This window comes from Cardiocondyla obscurior, linkage group LG06 (genome assembly GCF_019399895.1).
Source record: "Cardiocondyla obscurior isolate alpha-2009 linkage group LG06, Cobs3.1, whole genome shotgun sequence".
NCBI classification, from domain to species: domain Eukaryota; kingdom Metazoa; phylum Arthropoda; class Insecta; order Hymenoptera; family Formicidae; genus Cardiocondyla; species Cardiocondyla obscurior.
The window spans coordinates 5531503-5544128 of record NC_091869.1 but is presented as its reverse complement, the minus strand read 5'-3'; the positions used below and the strand labels follow the sequence as shown (position 1 = coordinate 5544128).

Here is a 12626-nt window from a genome sequence, read left to right as displayed (position 1 = left end):
TCATCGGTTCCACGTGTCGCTGTATAAAGAAAAAAAAATAAAACATATTAGATTTTACTTTAAAATATTGTTCAAGTAACGAAATGCATATACAGTGTTAACACTGGAAAACGGATATCGCGCGTGTATGAATTACGCTGAGCATCGACTCGATCAACAAAGACATTAATTGCTTTAAACTGTAAGTAAAAATCGCATTTTTTATACGCATTCTTTTTAAAAATATCCATAGCGTTTCCGAGAGGACGTGATTTTTATACGTATATATTTATATTATTTTATACAAACACGGAAACATTTACAGATTCAATAGTTATTCGTAGATTCGCTTGTTCTGATTCACGACGAGCCAGTTTAAATTATTCTCAGAGTGACACGATCGTCCAAGATTGAGAAACGCTATGGACTCTTGCCCGCACGAATTTTTGATATCATATCGGCCTTTTTCATCGCCGGCATCGCTCGTTGACTTCTTTCCAGAATACGATCATGCACCCGAACGTAATATTACTGTCGACATTGGTGGCCTTCGCCGCCGCCGAGAGCATTCTAATGACAGAGGTCTTCGTCATTCCCATCAGACCCGAAACTTTCGACTGGAACGCGGATGGTAAGAAATATATATTCCCCACTTCTAATATTCTTCTATAAATTTTTTTTTTCCCATCAAAAAGAATTATGTAGAATAAAATTCTTTTGCGACATCGCGACAAGTGAAACTTCCTTTTTATCATTCGTGTAAGTTAGAACTGAGAGTCATTGGTTCGAAACAAGAACTTATTTCTAAAATAAGAAACAATGTCGGGCACCTATAATTATCCTACGTGGATACCCGTTAATCCGTTTCACAATACGAAATTAAACTATGTCTTCGTACGTCATTCGTAACGCGCCGCGAATAGCAATTACTTGTTAAGCCGTTGTAAACGTTGCTCTGACCTTACGGTCAGTATTGTCGCATACCATAGTACTTTCTAATTCAGCGCCTTCGGACAATTTTAACGAAGGAAACGAGCCGTTAAAGTTACTTGCCTGGCTTGTACATTCCTCAGATTAAATCATGTCCTTCCGCGCGCGCGAAAGAAAAAGATCTCATTTCTTTTCGTATATTTTTCGAACTGGACTCGATCAACTATTCCGAAAGAAAAAGATCTCGGAGCTCGTACAAATTTCACATCGCGTGTATATTACGTTTCGAGGTATCTGGACAATTTTTGTTATCGATATTCGTTTTTTATTTTAGGACACTCCGATCAATTTTCGTATCAACCGTCTTTGCTGAACGCACCTGATCTTCCATCGTGGATACATTATACCTACAGCAAGAAAGATCATCACGGTTTTCTCTATGGCGTCGCGCCGAAAAATCAAAAATATTTTCAGGTACTGCATAAATCACTTATTTCTACTTCGAAGTTTACAATGCTTAAGTAACGCCGAAATAATTTCAGCTGGAGATCGTCGGGCTGAACAAACACACTTATGAAACTCGTTACAAAGTGCTCAATATGAACGTGCTCGAGAGAGAAAATTTGACCAAGTACGAGGTACATCTGAAAATTGACAATCTCAACGTGGAAGACATGTTCAATAACAATCGTACCCAAAAACTTCTCGACATATTTAGGTTGGTTTGCGCAGTTTTTACAACGTTTAATACTGCGTCTATAGCACGTCCTTGATACTGATAATATGCGTTATCTGTCGCTTCCTTCCTTATGCATAAACAAGAGAGTTTTTCGATATAGCGCACGCATGTATTTCTTAGAGAACGTAGTTTTATTTTTTAAGAATTAAAGAAAAAAATTAGCTAATCAAATATGTATTAAGAGAGAAATTTGAACAAAAAGTAAAATTAGTTTTATTTTCGTCAGATTATTTAAGCAGCGAATAATAATCAAATTAATAAATTGCATTTTGCTAACAAATACATGCAATTAACTCGTTCAATTATTGCGCATTTAATTGCAGGAATAAGTTATGGAAAGGCGCAGCGGATCTCTACGTGACTTTTTTGGCGTCTGCGATCGAGCTTGGAGCTCGTTTACCTTTGAAACCCAGCGAAGGTGAAGGGTGAGTCATGAGTATAAATTATCCTTTATTCAATTCAATTCAATTCAATTTCTTTTTTCTGTTTTTTTTTTTAATAAAAAAAAGGATCTAATTCGTTTGATTGCCAGATTGGCGAAGCTTCCATTTACGATTATCTCTTTTTACACATTCTTTATGACAAACTAATACGAAGTTTCATATAATAGAAACGTATATTAAACGTGGCAATAAAAATGAGAATAGTGTTGTGACGAGAAGCAGCTTCTCTGGTATCGCTGACGTACTAATCATCCGATCAACCGCAAACAGCACCGCGACGCGGACTCGACGGCTGTTTTTAAATTATGTAATACGCTGCTACTTCCTAAGCGTGCTATCAATTATGTGCCCGACCGGAAAAAGCGTCCGACAATCTATTAGAAATTAAATATTTAATTTAATTACATATATTATCTGTCGCCAGCAGCATTCAAGAATGACTCAGATTCGTCTGTCGAGTAAACAATAGAAATTATCGGAGTTCACGTTACTGCGACAAACCTCGCTTCGCTGGTGTTAATAAAATACCGTGTTAACGAAGATTCTTCGAGTTTAAATCACCTAATACAACGAGTATCGTACGAAGTGCCTGGAATCGCAACGATCTCGAGCGATTACATCATTGCGCGGTTCTCACCGTGACGTAGATTCGTCGATGGCGATGCTTTCACGCGAGGGGGATATCATTTCCCATAGAAATCCGCGAACGCACGACGCACGATTACTCACGCATTTCCTCGAGCAAGCCTTTAATCACGTGGACTTGAACCGACGGACTTTCCATCGGGTATATTCGCAATCGTTACGGGGCACAGTTCGCGGCTGTGACTCCCCTAAGGTTCCGATTCTACGGATCAACGATCACGATTTATCACAGTATTCCTATATGACGTTCCTGCAGACACGTAAACGCACGATAATACCATTTATCTTTCGTGTTTCGTGTCGATTACGCTCGCCGCGGGAAAACACTCGCGTTTCTAAAACGACGTGGATTTCCTAATCGGCAATTACATTCAGGTGTACTCGACGCGAACGATGACTGTTATTTTTACGACGTGAAAATTCACCGTCCACGTCGGAAAGAGCCGTTTGTAATAAATCTCATTACAGAAGTGATTTCGGGACATTTTATGTTATATCTACATTTATATTTATTCTTGCGGTATCGTCCAGGAAAATAAGTCCGCTGCCATCGCGAAATAGCGAGGCAAGTCATACGCGGTGCGTTACTGTTATTGAAACGCGTATCAGTGTTAATCGGCTTCCTTCCGGTGTAACAATATGTGACATTAAAACAACGTATTTATACGCGACACGAAGCGTATTGCAGCAAAAGAAATTCAAACGTTACGAAACTGCAAACGTTGCTGCCTCGTGGTATGCAAAACGTGACGCGCGATGAGCAGGAGAGATATTCATGTTATTTTGGATGTAGATTTTGCATTTGGATTAATATGCCGCGGTAGAACAAAAAGTAACGATTTTGTAACGAGTCGATTCGTTATGAAACAGTTCGGAGACACAGCTATGCCGCGTTTTCTGGCAGCAAAATTGGAAACAATAGGTTTTTTTTTTTTTTATTCTTTTTCTCTCGCTGAAAGCAGACCAGTTACTAATTATGTTAGATAAATATGTTTTGCGGTTTTAATTCAGATGATATTCGTTAATGAGTTTCCGATTACACTGACTCATCTGATCGCATTTGACTCATTGTATGCACTTTAAATAAAATCGAAGTTCGTTATTATTAAAAGATGTGATTCACTTTTTTTTAATATAAATTTATCACTCATTTCGAGTAATTATTCTACATGATTTTTCTTCAAGAGAGTTGTATGCCCATATCAAAATAAAATATTTTTAATTATTAAGTAATTGAGCCCTTCGATGTTAAACATTACGGTTGTTGTGTTTAATCAATTTTACATTAACCAGTAAATTCCCGAAACAGCCTAATTAGTCGAAAACAAAACTACGTCTTGAACTAATAAAGAATAAAGTCTATAATTGGAAAACGTAATTAAAATTTTTATGTTAAGCAGCGACGCGTTTCTTTTAAAAATAAAATAAAATATGAATAGATATATCTTTTTTAAGCAAAAAAAAAAACGTAAAAAAAGTTGCGCTGGTAAAAAAGGAATAAAAACAGAAGTTAATCTCACATTTCCTGTATAAATTTTGTGTATAGCATGCAGCGATGCTAATTGTGAGCGATAATAAGAGACGTACTACTTGCCAGCGTCGTCATATCATAATGATTAATCTCGAAGGCTATTATTTTATCGACGGATGTATTTGTGAAAGACATCGACTTTTTAAACACGTATTATATGATCTATAGCCTGTCATTCACATGCTCGAAAGCTCGGTGTCGTGAAGTAAATAACTACACAATTCTGTGGCATACAGATGTTCAGTCTCAAAACAGAAATCAGTCGAGTATATTCAACGAAAATACAATTTAAAGTTAATTCAGATAATAAATATAAAAAAAAAATATATAAGAGTTTAAAAAGTTATCGTGATCTACAATTAAAATTATGATTCAAGTGATTGATAAGTAACTATTTTTTAAATGATTTAAATTTATATTCGAATAAGTCGTATCTGAAATGAAAAGTATATTTCGACGAAAAAAAAAAAAAAAAAAAAAAATGTAATAACTTTTTGGATGCAATAACGATACTGACCCACATCGACAGTGTCAACAGTTTACGAGGTAATGAACAATCATTTGCTGCGTTTATTGTTAATGTACATACGTGCAAAAGTCCCACGCGCGCTACTTAAAGGAATCCTTGACAAGAATGACGCAAATACCGTCGATATCGCAATATGATCCGTTTGATCGTTTGTCTGTTCGTCTGATAGTCGAGTACAGGTTTCTTCGTAACGCTGCCAACGATAGTTCTTTGATTCTCGTTAATATTTATATCCACTCGGTGCTATCAATCACGTTTCATATTCCATTGAAAAATATATTTTTCTAACACCTTTCCTATTATCTAAAAGATGCATTATTCTATTTCAGAGTGGTCGTGAGACTAGGCAGTACGGTGCCGTTCTCGCAGGAATTGAACGAACTGCAGGAGGAAGTGAAACCATTATGGAAAATGCCGTCATGTCCCAGAGATTTCAAGAGGACGAGCGTGGAAATACTCTTCCGAGAGGCTGAGTTTAGGCTCGACTGGTGTTCCTTCAGATTAGTAAGTTGCCGCCTGATCAAACTACGCTGACATACACGGAACCGTGATTAATGCTATATGCTCTCGGGATGAATCTTTTTCGTACGCTTTTGATGACAAAGTAACTACATATTTTGGCGGCTTATGACGTTTATTTGCTTTATCCCTCTCCCGCAAAATTATGCAAATACAATTACACGTGAGTTATTTATATTATCACGTTAATGCTACCGCGTCAATAGTTGTGGCATCAAATCGGCTAACTTAATATATTATTTAGTTATCTTTTCGACTACTCGGTACGTCATTGTATATTTCATTCGATTGCGTCGTCGCCGCATATTTCTCGGATACTGTCAGTCACAAGGAAATCGTCCTTAATTTGCGTAAACGCTGTTTAGTTCTGCAGACTCATCTCTCAATCAAACAATTTCCGCAATTTGCGCAATTTTGCACGAAATGCCGGTCGTGCAAATCACATTACTTACTTACACCTCGTTACACGCACTACGTTATACGCGCTCCCGTTATTAGCCGCGATAAAGGTGTCATTTTCGCAGCTAGAGGAAGATCAGCAGAGCCTGCAGCACGAGAGCGCCCGAAGAGGTCCTAGCGCGAACGTGGTGGGTTTACCCTCGTCGGGTATTTCTGAGCACACGGAGTGGCGATGGGCCCGTTCGACAAAAGCTAACATACCCACGAGAAGCTACCTTAAGGAAATTGCCACTACGATTTTTGTACTAGCCATACTGCTCCTTGTACTGGGCGCTTTACTTAGCACCGCTTTCTGTTTACATCACGAGAAAATGTAAGTGCCACACCACATTGGAGAAAAAGCTGCCGTAAAACGACAGCTGTATTTCAAATAAATTAAGTTCAGCAACGTCGGCTGCATATTTTTATCTCGATTAAAAGTATAACTATTTTATTTCTATTTTATTTAATCTTTAATTGATATTAAATTTTGAAGGAAAAAATGACGAGAGAAAATTATTCTATTTCTATTTCTAGTTTAGAGTGGAATCAAAATATGCAAATCAGAATCTTTGTCTGAGATAGTCAAATAATATTAATATAACACTGACATAAATAACGTTATAAATACATATGATAAAAATACGAAAAAAAAGAAAAAAAAAAAGAACGCGTATAAAGCATATTAATGAATTAAAATTGACTTAAAATATATTACTAAATTTTAGTTAAATTTACTATACATTAAAATAAGATAATACATAGCATTTTCTTTTTTCTGTTAATATGTAAATGTGGTAAAACAAAAGAAAATAATAAAATATTGCACTGACAAAGAAAAATGATAAGATTGCCTAGAGACACACGTGTTGTGAGGTGACATTCGTGATAAATAACGAACGAAAAATTTAATGTAAAATGATAAGTGTAAAAACATTGATTTTGATAAATATAAACGGTACTATTAAGGCGTTTATTAAACACGTGCATCACTTTGGTTTTTATAATTTTGGTATTTTTTTATGTTATATATACTACTGTATTATAAGTATATACTTGCTATTGGCGTACGTAGGTACGTGCATGTGTGCATTACGAACGGGTAAGTGACCGCGAGTGATCGGTGCTTTACGATCAATAGTCAGATGGTGATATGACGTGATCGAGATCGGCGTGACGCAATAGAATTGCTTATCGGCAACTGGTTTGTTCACACGGAAATAGATTAATATGTCTGCGATCTGATCAATTAATTTCCGACCGCCAATCGTCAAGCAAGTGCCAATTTTAAATTACGTTCGACGTGAGCACCTAGGTTGTGTCTTGTATTTTTAAATCAACGCGCCTGGTCTAGTAAAAATTCTCATTATCGGGGCTCTCTTGTTCGTCCGCGTTTGATCTACGAATTTGCAAAATGACATAACGCTGTTTCAGTTGAACGGTTCAATTGGTGGTCACAAAAGGCGGCTTGGCCCGGCTTCACTGTACCGTTTGTAAAAGGCGTGAAGTGCCCGGAAATTATGCTTACAATGGCTACAAAAGCCACTTTACAAAGTTACCGCATAAGTGCTGCCATAAAATCCTGCAGGCTTTTCTATGCACTTATGAAAACGTGCTTCAACTAAAGATATCCGTATTTTTATATCTGCGTATAAAAGATGCGGGCAAAATTGCTGGGAGGGGGAAACAAATGTATCGTTCGACTTGGAGAGTGTTTACAAAGTTCTTATAAAGTGCCAAACGCTTCCTTTTCAATTTTACTCACAATCTTAATTCTACTTCAGTACCTAGCCAAATAAGTTTTCCTATTTAATAATATCAACTGATCTACTGTAACTGGTTGTTTTACGTCAAAGTATTTATCGTAAATATTTAACGAAACCTCTTGAACCTGGCAATGATAATGCGTATTCAAATGATACACGAAATCGCATCTAATCTAATCGTTCAACGTCAATATTTTTTGCTACAAAGAGCAATAAAACCGTCGGGACGATCTATAAACGGCTTGCATCGGTATGCGAGTTACGATCGTTGGAAAAATAAACATGATTCTATAATTGTTCTGTACGCCAAGTATATTAAGTCCATTACCGAACATCCGGCGGTAACAATTACGAAACAGGTTTCGGCGGACGTAAATGTTACCGATCGTAATGGCATTCGCTTAAAATATTTTACGACCGATTAGGCAAGTGCAGATGTCGTTATTTCAGCGGATCTGGGTTTCGCGACGACGGGGAGGATAGATTCCGATTTTAGAGGGTGGGCGCGTTTCTTCTGCAGCGAGATCGCATTTAATTCACGCGCGACCGCGTCTCGATGCGCGTCCGTAATTAGAGGCGCGTTGCCAGTGGCAACTTGCCACGTGCAATTAGGTGGAATGCGGTAGAACTTTGTCAACGACTTTTAATCGGTCGCCGGCTGTTCGTATATATGATAATCGCGGAGCAATCCAAAGCGTGTGCACGCACGCGTTTGAGCACACCGCAGGGCACGGCAATTTTCATCGGCGCGTCGCGATAACAAGTCAATTACGTCGTGTCACACGTGACAATTGACGCAACGCTGACGCAGTCGCGTGTATCTCGCGTGGCTGCGGCATCGGGGTACCCGCGCGGGATCTATTTGAAGTCGCGATCGATACGCACGTTCCGCCTTGCATTTCCGCGTTTTAGTCGAATCGCTCGCGTTCCTCGAGGAAGACCTAGACGAGCCGCGCCGCGGCCAAGGTAATCGCGCGATTGATAACGCGGCCGTAGCGCAAACAGGAACAGGACTCGCGCGTCATCTGCGCGGTATGACTCATTAAAAAAAGTTCTGACGGTACGCAAACGGAGAGAGGAAAAAGGAATGAGAAGCCTGCCGAGAGGATCTGTTAATGGAAGCATAATTCGAACGGAATCGTCATAAAAGTCCATCGCCTAACGAAAAAAAAGAGTCCAGTTCATTAAAATTATACGATAAACCGGTTTTACCACCGTAATTTCACCGATTTGAGTATCTGTTCTGCCTTATAAATGTTCCTCCAGTTCTATATAAATCTACAAACGTTAATTAGAGCTTTATTTAATTAAACGTTACGAAGACAAATGCCTTTATTTAAAACAATTATTTTAATATCTTAAAATTGCCAGAAGTAACAAGAATAAGTTGAAAATTGGAGTGTTTAGATATAGTTAAACATTTACACATAATAAAAGAAGAGAATCGACATTATCTTAATAACAAATAAATGGCGGGCATAAAAATTTATACGGTTTTTTCGCTTTTTTTACTATGCCTCATGTATGTTCGTGACTACAAGGCTTTGCCATTGTGTTCTGACGTAAATGGTAATTAAAATACCAGCCGTTGCAGGAAAAATAGTATTGCCAGAGTCATTATGACAATCAATTTTTGTTTTTAGAATACATATTTTAATTTGTAGATGTTATTATTATGTAAGTTATGAGTGACGCAAATGTTAATGTCAAACCGATCGAACAAGGTTTATATTATCAATATTAGTTAATCAATTAAGTTGCTATAAAAAAAAAGAAAAAAAAATTTACTCCCGCGAGGAAAAACATAGATATTTATATTTTATTTTCCTAGGACGGATCCGGAGTCAGACGAATATTTCGATGAACTCTTTAATATTTTCCTTTTGAGAGAACAACCTGTCAGGTATGTTCATTCTATCGTTGCACAAATACTCTGAAACTATTTAATAAATACTAATTTCCGTGGGTGTGACGCAATGTTACTAAAACATTACTAATTTTGCGTTAGACGTGAGTCATAAAATATCGCGAGTCAAAAGAATTATCAGCTAAACATACCATTTCAATTAATTTGGAAATTTTTTTTTCGATTACTTTCATATTTTACGAGCTTCTCTAATTTATCATATTTGCACATCAATGTACTGTGTATATTTAAACATAACTATGTTAGAGATGTTGCTTTTTGAAATTTCGCAAATGACGACGAGCAGTACGTTCGTCAGGTATTCGTCACGAGTATGTGACGACAATATAACGGTTGGCATAGGCTTGAAGCTAGATTTTAATTTTTATTTTCGCTCCTACGTTCTGTTTATGTTGCATCATGCAAAAGCGAAATCCGGACTGCGAAAAATTTAATATCCCGCTAAATTTAAATACCCGCTTTAACGGAGCGAGTCTTATTTTTTTACAGAGAGAAGCGAGAGCCTACGTCTGCGGAAGGAAACAACGGAATACAAATGGTGCAGTACGCGATGTCGGAGCGAGGCACTCTGAAATCCCTGTCAGCCCAGCCACCAAGCCCGAACGAGTCTTTATCGCGAAGCCCAAGGTAGAGATCTGCCTCGTATAACGAGCACGATTTCAGCGAATTTAAGCTTTAATGTTTTAGACATCGAAAAGATTTTCGTTGCAAATATTTTTTTTATCAGACAAATTGAGAATTTTCCGTGTGAACGAATTATATACAAGGTCCCACGTATCGTTGCCTGTCTTTTACAACGGAATCTGAATGCATGGAAAGCATACCGGTTTTGACTTCTAGAAATTTATGAGCGTGAACAACATTCGATGAATAATTACGTAATTTTTTTTTTTTCCCATACCGAAACTTCTTTCTCAAAAGAATCTACTTCGAACAAGGCGGAAAAAAAAGTCGATAGATTATCTCGTTTATCACGTAGCTGCTTCTGGCACTAAACGCAACATCATTTCTTAGGAAGAGAAATACGTAATGTGCGCGTAACTCGCAAGCAGATTCATTAATCAAAACGAACGCAATGCACCGCACTGCTGTACAACGCTGTAATTATTTCTAGTAAAATATACTTCAATGCAATCACATTGCGAATCTATTACGTGGAAGTAATAAAGTGTGTAAAGTCGAATAAATTTGTTATCTCTTTTTACAATTAATTACGTAAGAGGGTAATTACGAACGTAGAAGACTATGTACTCGTTGAAATAAAGCGCGTTGAATTATTTAAGTAGTCAAATCAATTACATTAAAGGAAAACAAAATTGCAAAAAAAAAAAAAGTTTTAGAAGTGTGTAAGTGACCCAATGGAGAATTAAAATGTTTCAAAGAATCGAGGAGATATCAGAGTTTTTGCCCGCCTGCCTCAAGAATAAAATCGTGATAATTTCTGAGTGACGTTAGAACGGCATTCATGATCTCTAAATGATGAATAAAGTCATGACGTCATTGTGACTTTATGTTCTAACAGGATACGATACCTCTTACGCATACTTCGACAATCTAAGCAGTACTTTGATACGGCGAACATTGAATTTTCTAACATTATTTCTTAGAGTCTCCGGTGAGCGTTGCAATCCGTACGTTCGTCCAAATCCACCGCCCTACGTTGGACCAAGTAACTTGTAAGTATTCCCCGTGATTTACGATCATTCTAATCTATTCACTTGACCCTTTTTGTACGCTTTTCTTTTAGCACCAGCTTACGTGCTGATTTCTGACTACACGAGCAGCCCGCGAAAACCTGGTTCTGCTAAGTGAAATAGTTCGCGGGTGGCTTTCAGCTCGGCGTTTCGACGAAAGTACAAGCCGAGTATCGCAAACTCATCGAAACCGACTTAAAATATGCAAGTTGAATCACATCAAATACGCACATCGCTTATTATCGATGACCATAAATATGTATTATGTCACGGTATTCGAGCAGCATATCAGCGTTTGTTGGCATTAAAGTGTGCCCTTTTGAGGAGCCGATTAGCATTTGAAAAATCTTTTCGACTCCACATTTGAATAGAATAAAATAAGTAGAACGAGTGCGTTACGAATTTATAAAATAACGTTCTTTTGTGCCGCATTGTACGCAAGTAATCATATGGATAAGATAAATATCATGTAACAACGAGATTGACTTAATAATCTTAGTGAAGTTTGTATAAAGGAAAAAATAAATGTATTACTCCTATAAGTATTGCACTTCAATACTCCTTCCTACGAAATCGGACAGTCAAAGTTCTTAAAATTGTTCCCTTTTTTTTTAACATTACTAGAAGAAGTTATGCGCGCGGTAAGTGTGCAGTTTTTCCAAAAAATCCCAATTTCCACGCGTAATTATATTTGGGGACATTAATTTAATAATAATTATAATTGAGTAATCTTGTCAGCTTACTTACATTTGCGGCTTTCGGTTAGGTTAGGGTAGATTATTTTCCGTACGTCCTTCCGTCCGTCCGTCCTTCCTTCCTTCTTAGCGTGGCAGTATTCTGGATTATCCTGACGTCTTGTCCCACTCCAAATCACTCGGCACTGTATTACACTGCTCTGTCTTTCTTTTATAATCACCATCACTTTTTATTAACACTATGACTCGATAGACGAACGCCTGAAAAAATGACGAAGGATTAAAATTAAGAAGCGCGACGAACGAATAATTATTCGTCGTATAAATTTGCACTCACGATATTCGTGGCGTTGCTTATTTCCACGGGATCGTCCTCGATCTCGACACAAGATCGACACTGGCCACGATGTAAAGCGAGGTCCTTTTGATTCTTCGGTCAATTCCCGTCGAGAATGCAGGAACGATGCTAAGAATTTGCGCCGAGCGACGAATGAGACGGATCGCGATACGAAATGTTCCCCGCGCACTTTATCTTCTTCGAGTTTCTTAAAGACCACTTGGTCGAAACGGTTTGAGGATCTCGGCCGCGACGAAGAAGACGCGCGAGGTATGGAATTCACGCCATGATGATGGCGATCGCGGGAACACTCCGAATGCCGCTGAAAAAAATGGCAAGTGAGGTGAGTTGGTAATGCCAATTCAGGTAGGACGCGCAGCGCAATTCAGGACGGACGCTCCGTGCGCTCGTGGCCCGAATATGACCGTTGATCGCGGATGAGACGAATAAAACA

The 12626-nt window shown here is 37.9% G+C and overlaps 1 protein-coding gene across 2 annotated transcripts; it reads left to right on the top strand.

The window, feature by feature from the left end:
* The first annotated feature begins 12 nt into the window (after nucleotides 1-12).
* Nucleotides 13-11682, top strand: Scgalpha (sarcoglycan alpha). Of its 2 annotated transcripts, XM_070657659.1 has the most exons (11): nucleotides 13-181; nucleotides 481-610; nucleotides 1244-1383; nucleotides 1452-1627; nucleotides 1972-2073; nucleotides 5126-5300; nucleotides 5840-6087; nucleotides 9351-9422; nucleotides 9936-10073; nucleotides 11054-11122; nucleotides 11194-11682. In XM_070657659.1, the coding sequence occupies exons 2-11, from the start codon at nucleotides 490-492 to the stop codon at nucleotides 11216-11218; spliced, it is 1266 nt and encodes a 421-aa protein (XP_070513760.1). In that variant the 5' UTR covers nucleotides 13-181; nucleotides 481-489; the 3' UTR covers nucleotides 11219-11682. The 2 variants fall into 2 exon arrangements, with proteins under 2 accessions (XP_070513760.1, XP_070513761.1); XM_070657660.1 differs by lacking the exon at nucleotides 9351-9422.
* The last annotated feature ends 944 nt before the right edge of the window (nucleotides 11683-12626 follow it).